This window comes from Rhodnius prolixus, unplaced genomic scaffold (assembly GCF_049639745.1).
Source record: "Rhodnius prolixus isolate KJV_2025 unplaced genomic scaffold, Rpr scaffold_19, whole genome shotgun sequence".
NCBI lineage: Eukaryota > Metazoa > Arthropoda > Insecta > Hemiptera > Reduviidae > Rhodnius > Rhodnius prolixus.
Window position 1 is genome coordinate 2,048,422 of NW_027411584.1, and position 23,500 is coordinate 2,071,921.

A 23,500-nucleotide genomic window follows, 5' to 3' on the forward strand; every position below is an offset into this window, starting at 1 on the left:
TATTTCATTCAGCCTAATTTTCTTACATAATTATCCTTCTTTAATCAATTTAGATAAGTGATTCTGAGAAGTAAAAAGAAAAAACATTTGTATTTTTTAAAAGCACTTTTTCTTAAACTGTAACATTATAGTTTGTTTTCATCATTTAGGTTTGATTTTCTTGCAACTTTAGCGGTATTGGTTCATTCACTTTTTGATTCGAGGATTGATTATTGTATAATAAAGATTATTAAAATTTAGTTTCAGTTCATAGATAAAAAGAATAGTACTTTAAAAGTTTTGAAAAAATAAATAAATCGGCTAGATTTTAAATTTACCTCTAAAGAGAAAAAACCCTCTAAATGACAAATCTGGCAGGAAAAATCCACTCAGTATCATCAACATACGTTCTGCTGCTTTGAATAACACTCAGAAACAGAAAATGAAGCAAACTTTTCAGAATTTGTAGATAGATTTATTAGAATTGAAACAGTGGTTTGTTCGTAGCATGACAGTGAAAGATAACTGTTCCAACAGATCGTTCATTGGCCAGCTGCTGTAGGAAGGTTATAAAAAATCGACAAAATTTTGTGGGCATGCGCAAATGTAATTAAAGCGTTCCAATAATACTAAAAAAAATTAAAAATTTAAAACCAGTGAGGGGGGGGGGGTACAAAAACCATTTGAAAACTAAGAAATCACAAAATTATTGGAACAAATCCTAAATTCAGTCGTACCTGAGTAACACGTAGTTCAATGAGCATGGAAGTAAATCCGAAGCATAATAATGGTAGAACAGAAATTTTAGTTACAACAAAATCTGATAAAAATTGTTTAAATTTATATATTTTATTTTTTTAAAAAGTATATACAAACTAAGAATGGCCAATAAATGAAAAAGCCGGCTTTATAGTACAAATAAAATTATTTATAATATAAAAATAAAGGATAATTAAGCTTATAAATAAATTTAGGGGGGAGGGGTATTTGTTTTTACCTTATCTAATCAATATTAAATTTGGTTACAAAATAGCTTTTAAGCAATCCAGCCAAATAAAAGCAATGGTTTTTATTTTAAATTTGGAGAGGGAGACTTGCTTATTTTGCACAGCTAAAAAGGCATTAAAAATTTAACTTGAGTAAGTATGCTAGGTCATTAAAAGAAAAAGCAATATTTTCTGTAATCTTGTAACAAGGTCACGTTCATCGATTGGCTGTTTTGCTACTTTTGTTTTTTTTTTTGCCATATCTAAATTTCTGGGTGACCGTAAAAATTGTGTAAATATAAGAAATAAATAAATGAGGCTAAACAATGATAATTCACCTTTTTTAAAGAAGCGTTTTATATTTTCCTTTCTGTCTGCACATAAATCTCTTTTCAGTTGGTATAGCGATCTTGCGGATTATGGCATTTTAAAGTCCCCAGTAGAAGGGAAGAAAGTAAGTTTTCTTTGCATGATCTTGGAATATGTATTTGATAAGGAATATTTCAAAAACTGAAAGCCCTAAAAAGCCTTAAACTTGATCTAGAAGGAAGAGATTAAGATTAAGATAGTAGATGGGACGGGACCTATGCCCCAAGGCACCGCAGCCACAGAAGGCTTATTGTGCCAGTCCCTTCTTAGTTCTAGTAGGCGAACCCTCCCCTCCTAAAGAGGTCAAGGACTTTACCTACTAGTTCTTTTTGCGCTACTATCTCCTTCGGCCTCAACGTTCCAAAGGTTTCATAGCGCAATGATCTAGAAGGAAGAAAGAATAATGCCTATTTCAGTCATTGTTTCTTTATTTTGGCCGAGCTTTCCTCTTAGGACTAGATCATCTTCAGGGCTTATTCTTATTGGCAATTACAATATGTTTTCAAAGCGTGAAAGCCCTAAACTTGATCTAGAAGGAAGAAAGAATAATGCCTATTTCAGTCATTGTTTCTTTATTTTTGCCGAGCTTTCTTCTTAGGACTAGATCATCTTCAGGGCTTATTCTTATTGGCAATTACAATATGTTTTCAAAACGTGAAATTTCGTGCCAAACTTTCCTCTTAGAGACTATTATAATGTTTTACATTGTTATTTTGTAAGGTTGGTGTATCTCCTGTGCTCTCCGTGCTTGTGGTTCTAGTCCATAGGTTGAAAGCTCAGCTGAAACTGGCATTCTGCTTTCTTACTTCTGGATTAATGGATCAAGAACTCAAGTCGTTTGTTTTTTGGCACTCGTTATCGCTTCCAAGTCGTAAGATTTTGGCTGAAAGCCATCAATGGAAGTGGGATTTCATGGGATGAGAATTTTCTGTTTGTTCTAACTGCAGGTACATGTGAAAACTTTTTGGATTATTTTTTTTCCCCAGGAAAATTTAAAATGCAAAATTTTTAAAGTTTTCAGGTAAGTGCAGGTCCTTAGGCACTTCTCTAACGTGTCATATCAAAACAATGTACAGTTTTATGAAGTGCATAAACATTAATAATAAATAGCATTTTAAAATTGTCAAGAAATTAAATTTAACTTTAAAGAGTGGAGGGCTTACAAAAGCCCTAAAATGATTTAAAAGTTAATTAGTGGTGATTAAAAGTTCAATTTTTGGCCTTACCAAATGTGTTAGCGCTTGTCTGTAGGCGTCTTTAAAGTTAATCATGGAGAAGGTAATGATGTGATGAGCTAAAGTGTTTGCCTTTGGGTTGGGTACTTCCATCATCTCTGCAAGCCCCTATCTAAATACTATGTGAGTATTAGGAGTGTCAGGGTTGTATTTTTTTTGGCTGGAATACCCTCAGGGATGTTGAGATCCCTGAAGAAGTGGATAGTTTTAACTGTCACATTTTACTTGACAGCTGATAAATTTATGGCATGCCCAAACAGCTGATACGTCCAGCAAAATCAGTATTACAGAGTTTTTTTTTTTTCAAATTTAATTATTAATAGTAAGGTGATGTTCGTGTTAGTGGCAAAAATTAAAAATGTGAAGACAAATTTTCTGTATAGTTAAATAAGGAGTACTAGTTACACGGGGAAAAATGTAGATTATACAATATTTATGAAAGCCAATATGTTTTCCTTAATTTTTGACCAGTTTTGAACTGGCGTCTATTATTAGAAGATGATTAAACAATAGTTGTGAAGTACGCCTTCCATTTGGAAAGCATCATCACCTCATATTTGCTGCCTAACTCAGGGTGGTAACACTGTGTAATTGCAGAATGTAAACAAAAACAAATGCGTAAACACTTTTGTAGAAATAATAAAATTAAAGTATACTGCATTTTTGAGTGTGCAAATAATTTGTGGTGGGGTCCCAAATTCGAATTCTCTTCATTTTTTTTTTTATTTTATTTGTACAGAGGGGGGGTCAGGCGATAATTGGTGTTCGCTAAAGATTCACTACACTCAAGTTATGAAATGTATGATGAAGCTTTATAAGTGGAAGCCAAAGGAATTGATGAATCTAATGCTGATGTTGGGTGAAACTGGACAAAACTAAGGAAAACTTACATTTAATGATAATATATAATCAAATCTAGACAATAAAGTTCTAAGGGAAAATCTGAAAAAACCATAGACGATGTTCTGGAAAACGGAATGTAATTATTTCTTCGACTCACATTAAATGGACGCAAGCTTTCATTACAAACATTCATGCAACAGACACAATTTAATGTAATTTCTTTTTCCCCACAAATAATTCTCTTAATGTGATGAACTGTTGCCAACTTTTGAGCAACAATTTTAGCCGGCTGATGTAGCAATTTTTCCGAACTAGACTAACTAACATTGAAAGTTACCTGATGAGTCACGAGTAATGAGATGGCCGTAATCTCACATAGATGTGACTGACGTTAACGCTCTGATGGTCATTCTTTGAATCTGTCTAACTACTAAATACGTAAGAATGTTTATTTACATTTAATATAATTCTTTGGCCAGTAAAAAACTGTTTATTTGATGGAAAAACGTTGACCTTGAGCGCGACTATAACGCAATATGCATGTCAATGTTGCTTTTCCCTCTCAATGAAGACAACTGATTTCAGAAGAATTAAGATTTTTATCTCTGATATTCTTAAAAAAAAATAACGTAGGAAGCTTCTCAAATCTTGCATTACTACCATAGCAACCAAAGATAATGGTGCTGCAACTTTGAATCTTTCCGTCCCTGTAACAAGAAATACCATCAGTGAACATAATTTTCAATAAAAGTACGGAAGTTGTCCGCTTAGGACCTTTCTGTTTCTGACTTGAAAAAAGTAATTTATTTATTTTTTCTAGTAACTAAAAAGCAATTAATGAAAATGTTTTAAACATTACACACACGGGCATTTTATTCTCACTGTTATCGCGAGTCATTTGGACAGTAGTTGCAATTTAGCTAGTTATATTGCTAAATTGAGTTAAGTAAACGTTTACGTTTGTAAACTTAGTGATTTATTTTTATATCCTTATTTATTGCTGCAGAGGATACTACAAATCCAGGAGGATTTTACTACAAAGGAGAAGAAAACAGTCAAAAGACTGATGAAGTTCTTACTATGTATTATAGAATACAACAAATTGTAATGTAATGTTACTTAAAATAAGACTTTAGTTACTTTTGCATTATTTTTTAAACACAAATTGCTTACTTAATTAACTTTTTAGTTTACACCTTTATTTTTTGAACCCGGTTTTGTTTTGCTCTTTTTTCTTGGGGTGTAGGCCCTAAAAACTCGTCTTTCTTCTTAGTCTAGTTCAGGGATCGCGAACCTTTTTGAGACGAGGATCAAATTTTGTTCATTTTTTTTGTTTAACTAGCTCTTGGGTCACTAATGCCCATTTGCACAAGAGTTAAGTTTAAAAATTTTAAACTGAATATTTTCAAAACTAAACATCTTTAAAATTCAGTTGGCTTAACCGGGTAAAACGGGACGAAACAAGTGCTATGGAAATCTCTTTTTACAAACATAACTGAACAAAACCTTACAAAAGTGTGTTTTATCTGAAGAAAAATCTAAATATGGTTATTTGCTTTGGGTTGTCGATTTTTTTTAACAAACAAAATATGAGCAAAAATTATACATTTTATTTGATATTTTGTAAACACTTTTTGTTTTATTTCAAATACTACAAAAGCATTTGTCGTCATTTGCATTTTTAGAACTGTAATGATCAAACTAAAGGTTGTAGATAGCAATTTAAATTGCTTTTTTTGTCAATGCACACAATTAGAAAATCTAAATCAACACGCGTAAACAAACAAATGGTTGGCTAGCAATTGTGGGTCAGTGACAAAGCTTGCGCGGGTCATAGGTTCCCTATCACTAGTCTAGTTCTAAACTAATTCCTTTTAAACGTTCTTGTCCATTTACGAGGTGTGTTCAAAAAGTAACGGGAATTTTTAAATTTCGCGGGTTTGGAGAGTCTTGATTGTAAATTTTTTTTTTTATTATGTTGGTACACATGCCCCTGAAGTACGATAAAATTTTCAGTAATATTCATTGTTTACTTCTTAAGTGGCAGCCGTTTAGGTTAGACGTGTTTTTCGAGCTTGGCGATTTTTGTTTGTTAAAAAAAATGGATCAAAGAATTTGTATTAAATTTTGCGTAAAAAATGAAATAAAGTGTGTGAAATGTTAATAAAGGCACATGGTGAGTCTGCTATGAGTAAAACAAGGATTTACGAGTGGTATAAGCGTTTCCAAGATGGCCGCGAAAACGTTGAAGATGACGAACGACCTGGACGTCCAAGCACATCAACAACCGATGAAAACGTGAAAAAAGTGAAAGAAATGGTTATGAACGATCGCCGAATCACAATCAGAGAAGTCGCTGATGATGTTGCCATATCAATTGGCTCATGCCATGAAATTTTTTCGGATGTTTTGGGTATGAAACGTGTGGCAGCAAAATTTGTTCCAAAATTGTTGAATTTCGAACAAAAACAGCGGAGAATGGAAGTTGCTCAAGAGTCACTCAATGAAGTCGACAACGATGCGGATCTACTGAAACGTGTTATAATAGGTGACGAAACATGGGTTTACGGATATGATGTCGAAACTAAGGCTCAATCGTCCCAGTGGAGGCATTCTGGATCGCCAAGACCGAAAAAGGCTCGACAAGTGCGGTCGAATGTGAAGGTTATGCTCACTGTGTTCTTCGATTTTATTGGCATAGTGCATCATGAATTCTTGCCACAAGGTCAAACAATCAATAAGGAGTACTACCTACAAGTTCAACGCCGTTTGCGTGAAGCAATCCGAAAAAAACGCCCGGATTTGTGGCAAAACAATTCATGGATTTTGCACCACGATAATGCACCTGCTCACACTTCATTGCTTGTTCGTGAATTTTTGGCCAAAAACAAAACTTTAACGATGCCCCAGCCTCCATATTCGCCAGACATGGCTCCATGTGACTTTTTTCTATTTCCAAACATAAAGAGAACATTAAAAGGCCTTCGTTTTACAAGCATAGATGACATTAAAAGCGAATCGCTGAAAGCTATCACAAAGATCGAGTTTCAGAAGTGATTCGAGGATTGGAAAAAGCGCTGGCACAAGTGTATTGTATGCGAAGGGGACTACTTTGAAGGCGACAATATTAATGTAGATGAATAAATAAATATTTTTTTCAAAAAACTAACACACCTCGTACTTTCCTTCGGGAGGTTACACTCTGCAGTGGTTACAATTAGATGTCTGTAACAACGACTGTGATACGTGTGATTAAGAGTTCTTTTTTTAATTTATTATGTCAGTGTAATTTATGGCCAAATGATGTTTAAAAGATGAAATTAATTTATAAAATGACAAATTTGCAGAAAATTTACTTTACCTAACAGTACAATTAGTTGAAATTTAGAATAGTTCCCATAGGCTACCGCTCCCGGTGGACGTTTTTGTAACTTTTTTCCGTTAATAGTTTATAACGGATTTTTTTTATTAACAATATTCCTCTCTACACACATTTTTAATGCGTTCCACAATAAGTTTCAACAATTTGAAAGAATTTGAGTATTATGACCAAGAAAATTATTTTTCCCACTAATCTTTTGTTAATTTTTCTTTGTAGTAACTTACAAATTATGTTTGGCAAGCAGAAGAAAGAAAGTACTTTTAAGTATTTGTACGAATGATATGAAAATAAATGAAGGAAAAAACTCGTATCTGTCAAGAAATAATAATCATCCTGAGTGTGTTCAGGAAAAGCCAAGGGGACTACTCGGGATAATAATATATTGGCGGAGGTTGATATGGGGCGATGCTCCCATCAGACTCTACAATTACATTTTCACTATGAGATTTCCTCAGAAATAACTCTAAACTATATTATTCATATGTATTTATTTTATTTGTTAAATTTTTGATAAAAATGTAACAAAATATTCACTAAGAATTTAATCAATAATTTTCGAGTTTAAAACGCTGAATTTTAAGATTTATAGCAAGGAAAGTCGATGTTTGTAAAAATTCTTTTTTTTTTTTATCTTTTTCTGTAAATTGCGCACCAAGGTCTTCTAACAATAATGTAAGTAGGTGCACTTTTAAGGTTTCTTAACGTTATGTTGCCTTTCCCTTATGCAATACGAAACTAGTTGCAGTGTATGATGCAACTGAAGTTTTGTTTCGTATTTGTCCATCTAATGACATCTTTTTATAGAGAATTTTATGGCGATATGTGTGGGAAAATAGATTAAAAGAGGTATTCTAGTAAAAAAAAAAAAATACTTTTAAGTTACACAAGATTGTGTGATTAGTAAATATAATATCTAGTTCTAATGGATATGTTGATACAAAAATATTTTTTTACCACAAATTCTTTAGCTTTCACAGCTAGGAAATATATTTAAGATTTATAAAAGCCCAGTTCCTTCATCATAGAAAGATGACTTAATTGTAACTCCCTGAAATGAAAAATTTAAACAATACTTAATTTCACAACTTACTTTGCCTTAATCTTAAATAAATGTTTGCTGAAAATGTTTAGTTTACTACGTACTAATGGTAAATAGTAACATACCTTTACGTCGTGGCTGCTTCTCTGACAACACTTAAGTTATTCTATTTGAAGATTTTCTCCTTACCTTGAATGTACGTTTTGATGCACCTATTTCCTAATTAATGTGATCCTACCATAAATTATTGACGACAGAATTTTGTTTAAAATTAAATTAAGTTAAAAAAAAGTTAACCGAGTCTTATCTGGTCTTTAAACTTAAAACTTGTTTAAGAAATGTTGACTTTCAGCTTTCTAATTGGATGATCTCACACTACTTTCTGTAACCACAATTTACGTAATAGAATTTTCTTGAAAAAATGTATGAAAAATGAAAAAAAAAAAAAAAATCGTGATACACTAAAAAGAAATTATTCAATAAGTTCAACTGATTTACTTCAGATTTAGGGAACGTTATTTTCATACTAAAATCATCACTGAATATTATCACTTAGGTAATTGATCCTACATTACCCTTGTTGACACATTAGAGTTAAACTTAACCTCACCTATTCTTCAGAACTGCCGCCTTAAGAAGCCTTTTCTTGGTAGGTTTCAAATAACCTTTATAGAGAACTACAAGCTTGCAATTAGCATATGTAATTTGAAAGATTTCACTTGATATATTTTGTTTTTGAGGCCCCCCAAATAATTGTTTTTATTTTTTTAAATTGTGTTGGAACACTCTAAATTTTAAAATGAAAATTCCCTGCTAGCTTAGACTTCAATTTTTTTTTTATATAGAGTACCCCAAGTTACTCAACTAGGTTTTTTTCCTTACAAAGGATACGAGTTTAACTCTATAATTAAACTCTATGACGAAGCTCAACATTTTTCTAACCTCCAGCATTCATTTCGTTTCTTTGGTAAGTATAATGGATTTTCCAACCATATGAGACCACAGATTTTGTAAAAACTGAGGTTGCTGATATACGTATATGCTAAACATCAACAGTTTCAGAAGACCGAATCTTCTCTTAGCACTCTCTTGGCTTAAATTTCTGTGGCGAGGGCTCCCAAATATATGAACTAGCTGTTTACTTCACACATTTCACAATTCCAAGAAAATGCTACGAAATACCAACACTTGTTTTTTCCAATTTATTCCAAACAAATCGTGTCCTAGGCAAGATTTAATTTTTTCTCCACAGCTCAAATGATTTCAACATGTGCTGGGAAATTTCAGGTTGTTGCTACCACTAAATTAAAATATACGATAATTACTAATTTTTTTTTGTACCCTGTTTTCAAAATGGCGATCCACAGTGAATTTAGTTCGGATCATTTCAGCATGTTTAAAGAGATGATTATATTTTTTTGTGACGACATTTGTAGTTTGTTTATAGTTGATCTAATTTAGATTTAAGGCCACGTTGGCTGGAAGAAGCTATTCACTCCTGGCTGGAATTTTCTTGACTGTTTTAATGGAACAAGTTCTTGGTTTCTACTTAAATTTTGGGTCGAAATGAGAAGCCACTTGGACAATAACTAGTTGTCTTTTTTGGCCCAACTTTTTTTTTTTTTAGGTGACTTCTAAATCATCTTTGGGCAAAGAAAAATTAAAAAAAGGACATTTTTACTCAAACTCGCCTCAGATATTTTAATGTTATTCAGACAAATCTTGCTTAAATTTGTGATCGTTAACAAAGTGGTGTTGACTTCGAGGGGTAAATAATTATGGACCAACATTAAAGTAGTTTTCATCAGATTTAGACTCCATTGAAAACACCTAATAACGAATTGAGGATTCAGGATTCAAAAAGCTGAAATAGTAAACAAAGGATGATATTAAGGAAAACAGAGAAAGGGTTAGTAATTTGTGTTATTATTGATTTTTACCCAAATTCATATGAATATATTTCTTTTTGTTGTTTATAAACTTGAATAAAAACGAAAAAAAAATCTTAAACTAATTAGCCAATTAAAAATTGAAAACAATAAAAAGACTATTATATAGTTTTTTTTTTAAAATTTACATATTAATTTGACCTAATTTTTTCCTAATTTCTGTAAAAAAAGATAATAATAAAAATAAGAAATGAAGGAAGATAATGTAATGTACAAGAGAGACGTAGCAGAGATAGATAATGAGGACAGTGAAGGAAGGAAGAAGACAGATTAGGACAGAGAAAGTAGGAAATTTAAGGAAGAAGGACTTTTTCTTTTTGAATGAAGGGAAGGGAATTAGAATATATCACAGGAACATGTGTTTCGTTAACTATCTATGCACGTTTCTTTTCAGCGGCTGCTGGTGGAGGAGTTGGTATCTCTGGGTATTCCAATTTTACACCGGGTTCACATTCAAAAACCGGACAACAGTGCGGGAATGGAGCTGTCTTGTTGGTCTTCTCGGAGAGTTTACATTTTGGATTGGTCTTTGGCAATGGTCCACAATCCTCGACCAATTCTAGTAGACGGCCATCTTCTTCAGCTTTTACACAGGTGGATTTACCACAGAATGGACTCAATTCCCATGAAGCACCTGGAGCAATGGTTGCACATCTGGTCGAAGCGAAACACATGTTCGGGAAATCTGTAACAAAGGAAGCGACACATTTTTTTTTTTTAACGCCAGGAAATTGATTCGAGTGAATCGGGCGGCCCATTTTGATCAAAACTTTATAGTAAAGTAAAGTAAAGTAATCGCCTATTTTTTCAGGCGGGGCTTAACGTCCAACTACCATTTACTAGGTGTCGTGGACGGAGGCGAATAGCAAACGTACTTTACTTTTTCTCATTTAACCATTAAATAAAATCCAAGGCCAAGACCAGGAATCGAACCCAGTACCACAATGCATATTAGCTTTGCAGGTCTCATCAAAACTTTATTGTGACATCTTTGCGACTTTTGTTAATGAGTTAACGTGGATCTCACAGAGAAAGAGAATTCAAGGAGGTTCTTCTTGTGTTAACACAAAATCGAAAATGAGCACGATTACAATACTTTCTCTCACTTAGTAGATTAAGAGAGAGAAATTAATATGGCAGTTCGGTTTTCAACTAAATTCACCCGATTTGGTTCATGATGCTGCACCGTAGATTCTTTAATGTCTTGAGTCCGAAATGGACTTCTCAATAGCTTTGAATCTCTTTTCCTCCAATAGTCTGCAACATTTAATTCCATTCCATTGGACCTGAGCCTGGAAGCCTTGAAGAGTCGCTGAAGTTTCTCTGAAATCGAGCTCCATCTGCAGACCTCTTAACTAGCGTTTTCATCGACCACTCCCCGCAAAATATTTACAGGTATGTTTTTCCTTTTTCTTTAGCCTAATAAATCGCATTAGGAGGAACTAATAATCGTACAAGACGATTGCAAAGTGAAAAACACATTATAAAACGCGCATTTTTTTTTTTTTTTGTATAAACATGGAATTTAGAGTATGTGAGATGGTAATTAAATGGGCGGAGCTCCCATAGCTAAGTGTTAGCGTTGCATTACAATAGCATTACTATGCCTAGAAAGTAATACTGTCATTGTTACACCATCACAATTGACTTTTATCTACCTATTTACTATTTCATTTAAAAAGAGAATGATGTAATCTCTGATCGATTACAAACACTATTGTCAGAAAGGTCGATTACACTTGATTAATTTATTTAAAAAGCCCATTCCTCGTACACTCTACTCTCTACTACACACTATTATTAATGTTTCAAAAAGCAAAGGCTAGGGGATCCTTATTTTCTACGCTTCTTTAAAAACAGCTGCACTTTCAACACTCTAGTCATAGTTATGACCAAGATACATTTAGAATGTGTTTATAAACACAAAAATTTTAGCGAAATATTTAATTCCTAATAAGACTAATTTTTTTTTTTTTTTGTATTTTCTCTTATCCCAATCAAGTGGAGACATTGTTATCGTACAGATTTTTAGTTTGCAAAGGAAGTCTCCTGTGATCTGAAAAGTGGATTTTACAAATTTATCTCCTCTCTTGTTTTTTGACAAAAAGCTGTACGGAGCCGGAAAGAGGATACAATTAAAAATACGCTGAACTTTCAAAGTTCTTATCTGATTTACGTACTTTTGACTATAAACACAAGAGCCACCCGAACACCGGACTTGGCAGTAAGCTTCAAGACAAAATAAGTCATGAGAAAGTGAACCTTTTTACTACCTAACCTAACCTAACCTGCTTATTTTTGTATAAACATGGAATTTAGAGTATGGAAGATGTGGTAATTAATTAAGGGGCTGAGTTCTCCAGCAAAATGCGCTTCTTAATGTAATCCTAGAAGAGAAGGAGTTAAGCTTCCCTCAAAAGTGGTCATGTAAGTGTAATAGGCGGCCTCATCATCTTGTAATTAATATTAATTAAATATCCCAAGTAAAATATCAAAATTGGGCGCAAGTTTCACATTACGTAATAAACTTAAGTGTGCTAATTGTTACAAGAAAAATATTCTTTCCTAAATACAGTAAGAGAAAGTTGTGGTTAAATGTTCATTCCAGAGCTTGGTATTGGTGGATAATGAGCGGTAAAATAAAAAGTGAAAATATAAGATGCAAAAAAAATTTATCGCAAAGTGGTTCGTCCAGTTTTGGTTTTATGAAACATGGTCTTAAAGAAAAAACCGGTTTAATATTTTTTTAAGTTGGTAGTGGCAAAGGCCATCCACCCTACGTCATCTTTAGAAAGTGAAAAATCCTGAATAGGAAATTTCAGTACGATTTTTTTTTTACTTAATTATCTTGGTTTATCAAGATTAGGTTGGTAGCCTTGATTTTTTTCCCCCCACTTTTATTAAACGTAAAGTGAACGTAACAAGATATAATAAAACTTACGGATGATTTGAAAGGGACATTTTCAAAATGGCTGAAAAAAGTAAAGGTTATTCAATAATAATAATAATAAAAAAAATAGTGTCAACAGAAGCCTTGGAGGTTTTTTTTTTAAACTTTCGTTAAATGAAAGTGCCCATAAGCTGGACAGAAGCCAAGCGTAACGGGGACAAATAACCTTCGTTATAATTCCCTTTCCTTCCCTAACCTGGACTCGACTAAACAGCCTTATAAACACGCATGCGTAAAAATTGAAAAGAAAATAAGAAAACGAATGTAATACGATGTAAACGTATGTATATACGCGCTCTAATTCATTCGTTCTTTTGAAGCTAGCAGTATTGTAGTCATTGGTATTGTAGGGTGCCATGTAATTTATATCGTAATGAAGTCGAGTTTATTTGATAGTGATGGGGGGGGGGGGGGGTTAGACAAGAATCGAAGGACTTCTTCAAATGGATTTTTAGAAAATAAAATTTAAAGTACTTTTACCATTTTTTTTGTGGGGGGCCTCCAGCCCAAATCTCAATTATAAAACCCCCCATTTTTACATGGGGAAAAAACCACTTCGTTGGAGAAAACTTGTGGCAACATATTCGTGATCATCTTGTCGGAAAAGTGGGTAGAAAACTATTCAGCAAAAATGGTGCTTCTGGCTGAGAGATTTTCGAAGCTAAGCTTACTGTGGAGGGGGGGTCTCCAAAAGAGACAGGTAAAAATGAACTAAAAAAAATTCGTGCGCTTGCTGTGCGCTTATTTTCGAGTTAAGCTAGAGTAAGCGCATGCGTGGTAGGTTTAAATGAAAGGTTTGGAACTGTTCTGTCGCAGGAGGAGCACCTACATTAAACTTGAAGGCACCTTGAAGAGAGACGCTTGATAATCCAAATCTTGAACTGCTTTAACTTGAATTTCCTTTACGAATATGTTCGAAAGAAAAATTGTGTATTTACTCTGAATCTTTTCGAATAAAAAAAAATAAAAAAAATTAAAGTAAATTGTGTGGGGGGCAATTTAGGTGGAAATTAAAGGATAAAAAAAATATCTTTTCCAGGAAAGAGGCGCCACCCCCCGAGTAATCCAAGTAATTTCAGGAGCGGAAATGTGAACTAACTACTTTACCATGTAAATCCATCCTCCTTGGCTACAAAACTAGTGTATGGCCCCCATTAAGGGACAGAAAAGGTCTTGTTGCAGCCCTATTAAACAGCTCTATATCTGCTTAATATACAATTGAAGAAAATTATTTGCCTTATTGAAGTAAAAGTTTTAAGAGCTCACTGGATCAGGATTGTATACTCTGGTTCATCATGAAGCCTTCAATCTCTAATAGGAGCTAGTTCTTTGCGAGACTTAGCTAATCTTGTTTACAAAACAAAAAGAATGTTAAATTCAAAAACTGGACTTATTTAAGTCACTTTCTCTCTTTATTTAATTTCTAAATACCCCTCCATGTATTTTTGCAATCTTGAACATTATCTTTCGAAATATAACCTTAAAAACATGAGAACTGTTTTTTTTTAAAGGGGGGGGGCTTTCATCTTAAAAAATTAGCAAATATCTTCCTGAACTTTTATTATTACGTAAACTGAGAAAACTATTCATTGCACTGTTACTTTCACATACACTCATAAAACTTTTTAAATAAAAATTACTAAAATAGTTATACCTCTTAGAACATCAGCTGGGATTAATCTTGTGAACGTTTTAGACCGTTCGCCATCTTTCTTTTTGTCAGCAGCCCAGGCTGTGCACAGCAGTGCCACGCCAGTCAGTACAATGAGGGCGCGCATTTCTATAAACATAAACAAATTGGTACATCATTTATTTTAGTCAATATTTTAGTTAATAAAAATAATTTTAGGCTATTTTAGGTATTTATTATTTTCTCCCCAATAAAAATAAAGGTTTTTTTTTTGTCCTTTTGAACAGTGTAGCCACACTGTTTATTACCAAATGTCACCAAATTTACCAGCTGCTACTGGCCATTCAAATAATAATTTTTGGTAGTTATTTTTAGTTCATCTTGTGGATCATGTAACCTAGAGGCAGATAAAAAAACATCTATCCTTTACAGTTAAGCTCCAATATGTTGGGTTTAAGGCCTTGATAACTCCACTTTATCTACTTGGCAAACGTTTCTGTACACGAATCCTGTACGCTCATCAGCGGCTGTCCAGCTAAATGAAAGAAGATGCATTCTGATGTGCTTTCTGCCAGATGATTGCAATAGCCTTCATGATTGATTTTATTGGAACATGGTTATAGGCGAGGCGTGCTAAGCTAAATTACATTGCGGTACTGGAGTTCGATTCCCCGTCTTGACTTTCGACTTTTATTGATTAGTTAATTTACAGTAAATTAATTTTTAGACCCCCTCTGTTCAACCGCCTAAAACTAATATCCTTTTTTGATGCCTCCAGTTTAGATCTTTATCCAGGATAGCTCACAGGAACATCACTGCTTACTCTGTTTTAGATGTTTATTACTGGACATTTTATTTTTAGATTTCTTGCTGATTTTGCTGCTAATTGATTTTTGGATAATTATTCAATTCTGTAATCCTGATCAACATGCTTATCTCTGGATATCAGAGTAATTTTTGTTTTTTTAAATGATTTAAGGCACGTCAACATCCAAAGTTATTGGCGCCCGGAGCCTTTTTTCAGTGCACTGCCGGCCTCCGGACAGTGTTCTCTTGTTACAGACAACACTGTCCATCACCGGGACAGTGGGCTGAAAGAAGCTCCTAGGTGAGAGAAAATCTAATTAGCCCCAGCAGCTGGTTTCGAACCCGGGGACCTCCGCGTGGGAATCCAATCCCTTCCCTATCAGAATAAATGATTCGCTGTAACCCCCTAAAACCGAATTTTGCTGCAAAATCTCTTTCAATTTCTCCCATTTTGGATCTTTGATCCTCCATAGAAGACGTAACATGTTCATCAACCCATCAAGTTACTTCTGGAATAAATTCCAGGCCAACAAATCTTCACAACCTTAGTTTTGTAAATTTGATTAAGCAAGAGGAATGCTCCTTTCTTGAGTATTATCCCTCAGGATCACCTAGCACATCCAGGAGCCACTGATCAGGGCACACAGAAGTAAAACTCACTTTAAGTTACCCTTGAAAGTTTTACTACCAAGATTTTTCCTAATTTCCCAGGATGGGTATTTTCATATTCCTGGATTTTTCCTTCTAGTTTTCTCCAAGTAAACACAATCAGATGTTTTTTAAATTTTGAGCGGTAATCTGCCAGCATAAATTTGTCCGCGGTGTACTACTATTATCATGTTGAGTCCTTTTTTATAAAAAAAATAAAAATTTAAATTGAGAGAAAAAAATTACAAATAATGGACTCATTTCGTAATTAATTATGAATAAATAAAACAAGTTCTAGTTGGCTGTTAATTACGAAGATAGAAAGTGAATTAATTTAAATATAATGTAGTTTAGAAAAATAATATTGTTAATAATAATAATTACTTTACTCTAAACATATGTTTAAGTCATGTGACAAACGTAATTTTCCCGCCTATTTTATAAATTATAAATAACGTAAAGGCGTGGCTAAATAGTAAATTAACATATACATAAGTAGTTTAATGTATTTCCTGTATTTTGTAACGTGTATATTTTAACTGGCAGTGGTGCTTTGATTATTAAGTAAACGTTTTATTTAATAGTGTTTTTTTTAAAATAAAACTTAATACATATTATTTGCATGCAACGCTCGCTTTAGGAGGACTGCTTAGAAGTGAAGTTGGTTTCTAGAGCACTTAAACAGATGGGGGACGAGGGGGGCGTAGCCTTTCGTTCCAGACGTGTTATATAACCATCAAACTGGTTTCTAAAAGATCGAGAACTAGTTTTGTTCCCTCCACATACACATACATACACACACACTCTCGAAGTGTCCTATATTTATTTACTTCGTATGTATTAAATTACCTCCTTCTGTCTTAATGTGGTATTTTATAACATTAACCATCTGTAGATAGTGCAGCTGGTTTTTTACTGTTCAATTTTCTTTTTCTATTTTATTTAAATCGCTATTTCCTCAAAATTTTGCAAAGAAAATCGATTACGTTGAAGCGTAATGTATTCGTCAGCGGAAAGTGGAAAAGCTCCTCTGAGACTAGACCGCTACCCCAAAGCGTGGGTAAGCTTGAAAAGCGCACAAGAAAATGCTGATTGATTGGAAAAAGCTAAAAAACAAAAACCCAGCTGGGTTACCTACTGCTTGTGAACTTATTTTTTTCCTGAAGAGGGTGGCTTTTTAAGGAGATACTTCAAGATTTTTCCTTGCCTCTCCTTCCTAAGTCCTCAAAATGGAATGGAAGTTGAACTCAGGAGGAAGATAACGAATAAATTGTCTCTCAAGGCAGAAATGCTGATATAACAGGATTAATCTAAAGTAATGTAAAATAACTGCCTATTTTTTTCAAGCGAGGTTTAACGTCCAACTACCAAATTAAGTGTTGTGGACGGAGGCGACTAGCAAACATACTTTACTGTAAATTTCTTTTATTAACCATTAAATAAAATCCAAGGCACAGAACGGGGGAATCGAACCCACTAAACCAACAATACATCTTTGCTTTGCGGGTCTAGCCTATAACCGCCTAACATACTTTACTGCAAATTTCTTTTATTAACCATTAAATAAAATCCAAGGCACAGAACGGGGGAATCGAACCCACTAAACCAACAATACATCTTAGCTTTGCGGGTCTAACCTATAACCGCCTAACATACTTTACTGCAAATTTCTCATATTAACCATTAAATAAAATACAAGGCCTAGAGACCGGGGGAATCGAACCCACTAAACCAACAGTACATCTTAGCTTTGCGGGTCTAGTATCATAACCGCTCGGCTATCGTGGCGCCTATGAACTATCATGACTTCATAATTACTATAATTCGTAAAACTAGAAAAAAAAAAAAATCGATTTGGCTATGCGCTATTTCCGCTGAATCGATTCTGACCAACTAAATGCATCTAAATAAAATAAAATCACCGTTTAAAATTTGGAAATTGCAAATTTCTGGGCGAATGCAATTCTTCTATTTAAAGGATTAGTTAAAGTAACAATATATTCAATCTTATTGACAATTAAGTAAATATTTTTAGTTCAGTGTTATTAAGTATTTTGACGAAAATGTTTACATCAAACATAGAAATCGAAATCGAAATGTTTCCGTTTTTTTAAAGGAACCCTAAAAAACATTCCTTCCTGGTGAAATTGAAATTCTGTTGCTGATCTCTTGTTTCTAAAATAAAAATGAAAAGGAATAGAATTTAATTTGCACAGCCTTCTATATATATTAATGAAACCAGCGTGTTAAACTTGAGGAAGAACAGCTGACTTTTAAAAGGTTAAATGAAAGGTTAGTATGCCTTTTGAAAGGGAAAGTTTTGTGCAGTGAAAGTGAATACTGCACTTAGTGTGACAGACTTAAACAGACACATGAACCGAATAAAATGCAGGGCGAAAGTTTGATGACATTAATTTATTGTGTAACGATTAATTTATTGTCATAGTTCTTATTGTTTCAACTTCAGATCATTTATAGTGTATAAAAAGTGTGAAATTTTAACGAATCTATGAATGGGGTATTGTTTTCTTTTTCACGATTAATTTCTCTTAATTTTCCTATTAAGAGAAAATATTGGAAAATTTTCGGAAATTCAATTAGTACAGGAAATACATCATTTGCAATATTCTGAACTAAATTTTATTCAAAAAAAAAGAGCGCAAAAAATTGCACAAAATAAAATCGGAAAATAGAACTTCCCGAAATAGCCGTTGAAGTATTTTCTTTGGCGAAAATTCAGGATAATATTGCATTTCTCTGGGCAGTATTACTAATATATTTTGAAGCTTTTTCCGCGGTCAGTACGATTAAGGTAATATTTAAAAATATTGTCGTAATACTACACCAAATTTGTGGGAAAACTGGTTAACAGAAAGGGCATTTTCATTTTTTGAAATACGACTTTTCACCGTTAATATCCGGTTTTTTGAGATTATCCCTCAAATTAATACAAAGACACGCGATTTCCTTTAAACGTACGTACGTTTCCCTTCTTAAGGTGGCTCTAAGTGAAGCTGTCGGCGGGACGGGGTTCCCACTTATTACAGATCTCGTGTTGTTGACATAACGGGAAACTTTCGATTAAAACACTTTAAAAAATGACCTTTAATTTTCTCAAGAAAATTATTTGAATAACTTTTTTTTTATACAAAATTAGATCGAATTTCGGGAAAATATGAAAAATCTATTACTTATTAATAGGATTCTCCAGTAATTTTGAAATTTTTCTTATTTAAACTTTAAATTATTTTAAATAAAATAACTAGAGTCGAAAATTACACTGAAATGGTACTTTAGAGGGAAGAATACCCACTTTCTTTCTAATTATCCCGGAAAACATTTATCAAAAAAAAAAAAAAAAGTTTGTAGACCAACTCTAGTGCAACGAAAATGAATAGAAGTTTTAAAGGAAATAGTTGAAGCTAATTTTTGAAGGGTACTTCCGTTTTTTTGGAGGAGATTTCGTCATACCTCGGGTGTTTTAGTAACACATATAACAACCCTTCTTTATAATTATTTACGACACAAAAAAATCTTACAAATACATTCAGCAGGTCCTTTAAAGGAAAAACTCTATCCGACCCTCTCCGGAAATCCCTTAATCGAATTTCCCAAGGAAAATAATTGCACTAAATGTTTGAAGACCCACGATAAATGGGCAATATATATTAGTTTAAAGAAAATCGGAGCTATTTTTTGAAAGAAAATTTCAAGAAAAAGTGAAAAATAGATTTAGAAATGGTGGTACTTCCGGTTGGGGGAGGATTTAGATTACAATCAGGAGGAGTCCCTTAAGGGCCAAAATCAGCTTCCTGAAAGATAATTTTGTTCACACACCCACATGTATAGCCCATTTTTGGAAACCACTTTTTTTTTCTGGACTTTAGGGGACCTGAAAATGGTTACTTCCGGTAAAAAGCACGAAAATGAAAGTTTTTGACAGAATCGCAATGATTTCTTTACTTTGTAAGAAAAAAAAAAAGTGGGAAGAACTGTGCATTAATATTAAAAAAAAAAATTACAATAATATGGATGATGTCACTGATGATGGCATTAATTTTTAAAAAATAATTACAATAATTAATGATGATTATGATGATGAAGGTACTTACCTGTGTTAATATATATATATTTTTTTTTTTTGAGTAATGAAAAGCGAGATAGATCTCTCACGGCACAAAACTAAGCGGAGACTTCACTGCCAGCTGTATTTATGTATGCCCCTCTCCGGGGCCCGTTGTAAGGATAGACTTCCTCTGCAGCGGCCCCCGCCGTAAAGTCATGCCCCCTTGGTAGAATTTTTTTTTAGTTAGCATTGGTTTGGAGGCGCCGGATAGAAGTGGTGGTGGTGGTACTTTACCTGTTGCTCTTTGTCCACTATCTCTCTCTCTCTCTCCTCTCTCCCTCACTCTCTCGATCTCCCCAAAATGTCTGAGTGAATATGGTTACCTCAATTACTGAGCCACCAACCGTTAACCAATTTATCTTCTGTTTCATTTCCAGAAAGCCAACAACAAAAAGAAGAAACAAGGAGATTCGTTTCGTCGCTTTGGATGTGGCCTTCATGATATTTCTCCTATACCTAATCATTCTCTAAAGATTAATTATCTTAATGTTTAGCAACTGATCGAAAATAATTGGTATTGGGAAATGCGATCTGTCGGCGGAGTTTCATTAGCTAAAAGGTTTTCCATTAATGGGTCACTGAATAGGCTTTTTCCATTTCCTCGAAAGTTTTTAGTTTTCTATTCAAACTGGATTTATCCCGTATATCCACTCTTTTCTCCTACTTCCCACTCTTCTTTTCATCCTCTCCTGATATCCTTTTTTTTTTTATTCTCGAAGATTTTCGTGGACACCTTGCACCACTATTCTTTAGGTCGGTCTTCTTCTGCTTCTGGTTCTTTCTTCTGATCTCCTTCGCCTTTCTCCTACTTCCCATTCTTCTTATGTATTTTCTTCTTTTCATCCTCTCCTGATATCCTTTTCTTGAGTCTCGAAGATTTTCATGGACACCTTGCACCACTATTCTTTAGTTCTTTCTTCTGATCTCCTTCGCCTTTCTCCTCCATTCCATTCTTCTTAGGGGTTTTTATTTTGATCCTTTTTCTGAATTATCTTCTTCTTGACTCTATAAAAAGACTTTCTCGGACACCATGCATTCTTTGGGTCGATCTTTTCTACTGCTTCTTTACTTCTCCGTCTAGGAACTCTCCTCAGTCTTTCTCCTACTTTCCATTCTACCAATGAGTTCTTCTTTGGTTTTGTTACCAAATAAGTTATCGATAGCGGTAAGAAGCATCTGGTGAGTTGGTGCGTAAAAGTGACTGATAGGAACATCCTGAACGGTGTATACATACGAAATGAGAGTACTTCTCCCACAAGACCTAACAATGGTGAGCACAATAACCCATTTTTTCCTACTTTTAGAGCTACATACTCCCACAAAAGATTTAATATCCAGAAAGACTCACTAGTTTATCTAGAAGGAACAGATTTTTTACCCTTTTAAGGGTTGAATGTGTCCAAAGGGTTCGACAAATCTGTAAATGTTCTAATGGTGTTGGAAAGAGAGATACGTTGGTGAATTTAGAGTTTTCCAAGTACTTTGTAAAATACTTCAAACTTAAACCATAAGTCCGTTTAGAAGAAAAAAAGTATAAAAAAGATAAGCGCGAATTCAAGGACTCAGTTTCCGTATCTTTCTTCAAAAATGAAATTAGTCAAACCAATAAAAATATAAGATAAAGAAAAAGACATTTCATAATTATGGAAATTCATTAAATTAGTACTAATGAAAGTGACGTCATTGAAACAAAGATAACTTTTTCTTTTTCGTCGTAAGGTTAATTTAGTGCTTTCGTAAGAATCTTAAATTGTTTGTTAATAAAATTAGAAGGTATGATTCATATCTAGAAGAGACTGAGTTAAAAACTTAAAGGGAGAGTTAAAAATGGAAATCACTAAGTTATAAGCTATAGTTATTTTGAGTACAGATTCATAAATTGAGAAGATATTAAGAGTAGAAATTTTTTTGGGTCATGAGTTGCTCTGAAATTGCGGCCGCTATATCTCCCTTTATAACTAACATATTAGTATGATATTTTGTTCCATTATAAACTCAGTTATAAGCTGTAGTTATTTTGAGTACAGATCCATTAGTTGTGAAGATATTGAAAGTTACAATTTTTTGGGTCATGAGTTGCTCTGAAATTACGCCCGCTATATCTCCCTTTATAATCAACGTATCAGTTTGAAATTTTGTTCCCTTATAAACTATACTTTACTCAGTTATAAGCTATAGTTATTTTGAGTACAGATCCATAAATTGAGAAGATATTAAGAGTAGAAATTTTTTTGGGTCATGAGTTGCTCTGAAATTGCGGCCGCTATATCTCCCTTTATAACTAACATATTAGTATGATATTTTGTTCCATTATAAACTCAGTTATAAGCTGTAGTTATTTTGAGTACAGATCCATTAGTTGTGAAGATATTGAGAGTTACAATTTTTTGGGTCATGAGTTGCTCTGAAATTACGCCCGCTATATCTCCCTTTATAATCAACGTATCAGTTTGAAATTTTGTTCCCTTATAAACTATTTTTTACTCAGTTACAAGCTATAGTTTTTCTGTGTTCAGGTCATAACAACAAGATATACTTTAGAATATGACGTCAGTGAGTAGGCGTTTTTCCACTGTAATCTAAATTACGAAAATTTGATGCTTTTTAAATAATTTTACTTGCTGAAATATCCTTTGTCAGTCAATTAATTTGAAGTACTTAGTTCCAATATTCTAGTGTCTTCCAAGTTCGTGAAAGTGTTAAAACAAAATGGAGCAGAACTAGAGAGTCGTAACTAATTCAATGTAAACAGAAATTGATTTATTACTTTAAACTGGATTCTGCAATCATCAGATGAGTCAGTGACCTACAGAAGAAGTGAAGTAGAACAGTAAATGTACTGTGAAACGTCAGATGGGGCTCTCTTTTAAATGCAGCCAATGAAATGATAAGAATTTCTTGAGTATTGGTTTGCCTAAATAGTGTGTATTGTAAGTCCCTAGTTGGAGATATTGGGTGGTAGCCAATTCTATACTCCGGAAAACTCATCTTTTGTCTTTTTTTAAAGTTTGTTCCAATATTTGAAAGAGATTTTTGAATATTAGAGGGGAACACCATTGCCTTCCCCTTTTTTGGGTGCGAGAGCAGATCCCTTACGAATATAATTTAAAGAAAAATTAGGGCGATAGTCGTGGGGTTATTTCGACGTCACACACATAGGATCTTGAACATAAATGAGTTTTATCTACTTAGTAATCTTCCTACAGAAGAGTCATTTCCGGTTAGAGTTCGTGGCTTCTAAAAAAAACAAGGAACAAAACTATTTTTCAAGATTTATTTCAGATTCCATTTATATCCATATACGAGTATACAAAACATAAACCCATAAATTTAGTTTTACTTCCCCAACATTATACATCCTATCTCCAGGAAGTCTTAGCGATGATAGAGGAAGAGTAGGGCATAACTAATGCAGCAGATCTAACTTGAAAATAAAGCCTGACAAAAAGGTTAAGTGGAAAGTTCTAGGAACGTGTCCTTGACTGTAAAACATATGAAAATATCAGGGTCATCTTATAAAACATATGATATATGTTTTATATGCAAGTGTGTTTGTG

At 33.6% G+C, this 23,500-nt stretch overlaps 1 protein-coding gene and 1 long non-coding RNA gene across 2 annotated transcripts; one reads left to right on the top strand and one right to left on the bottom strand.

Moving 5' to 3' along the window:
* Positions 1-10,111: 10,111 nt before the first annotated feature.
* LOC141448336 (uncharacterized) lies at positions 10,112-20,091 on the bottom strand. Its single transcript, XM_074116671.1, has 3 exons — positions 19,930-20,091; positions 14,387-14,512; positions 10,112-10,467 (listed from the first exon to the last, which is right to left on the bottom strand). The coding sequence occupies exons 2-3, from the start codon at positions 14,508-14,510 to the stop codon at positions 10,157-10,159; spliced, it is 435 nt and encodes a 144-aa protein (XP_073972772.1). The 5' UTR covers positions 14,511-14,512; positions 19,930-20,091; the 3' UTR covers positions 10,112-10,156.
* Positions 10,467-16,059, top strand: LOC141448337 (uncharacterized). Its single transcript, XR_012454964.1, has 2 exons — positions 10,467-11,177; positions 13,772-16,059. It is a non-coding gene; the product is annotated as an uncharacterized lncRNA (long non-coding RNA).
* Positions 20,092-23,500: the final 3,409 nt, after the last annotated feature.

What these genes read in the sequence shown, in the direction of transcription:
- LOC141448336 (XM_074116671.1), bottom strand. Translation starts at nt 14,510, where the DNA reads ATGCGCGCCCTCATTGTACTGACTGGCGTGGCACTGCTGTGCACAGCC. An exon ending in CCCAGCTGATGTTCTAAGAG is followed by an intron (nt 10,468 to 14,386) that starts GTATAACTATTT and finishes CCTTTGTTACAG; the next exon opens with ATTTCCCGAACATGTGTTTC.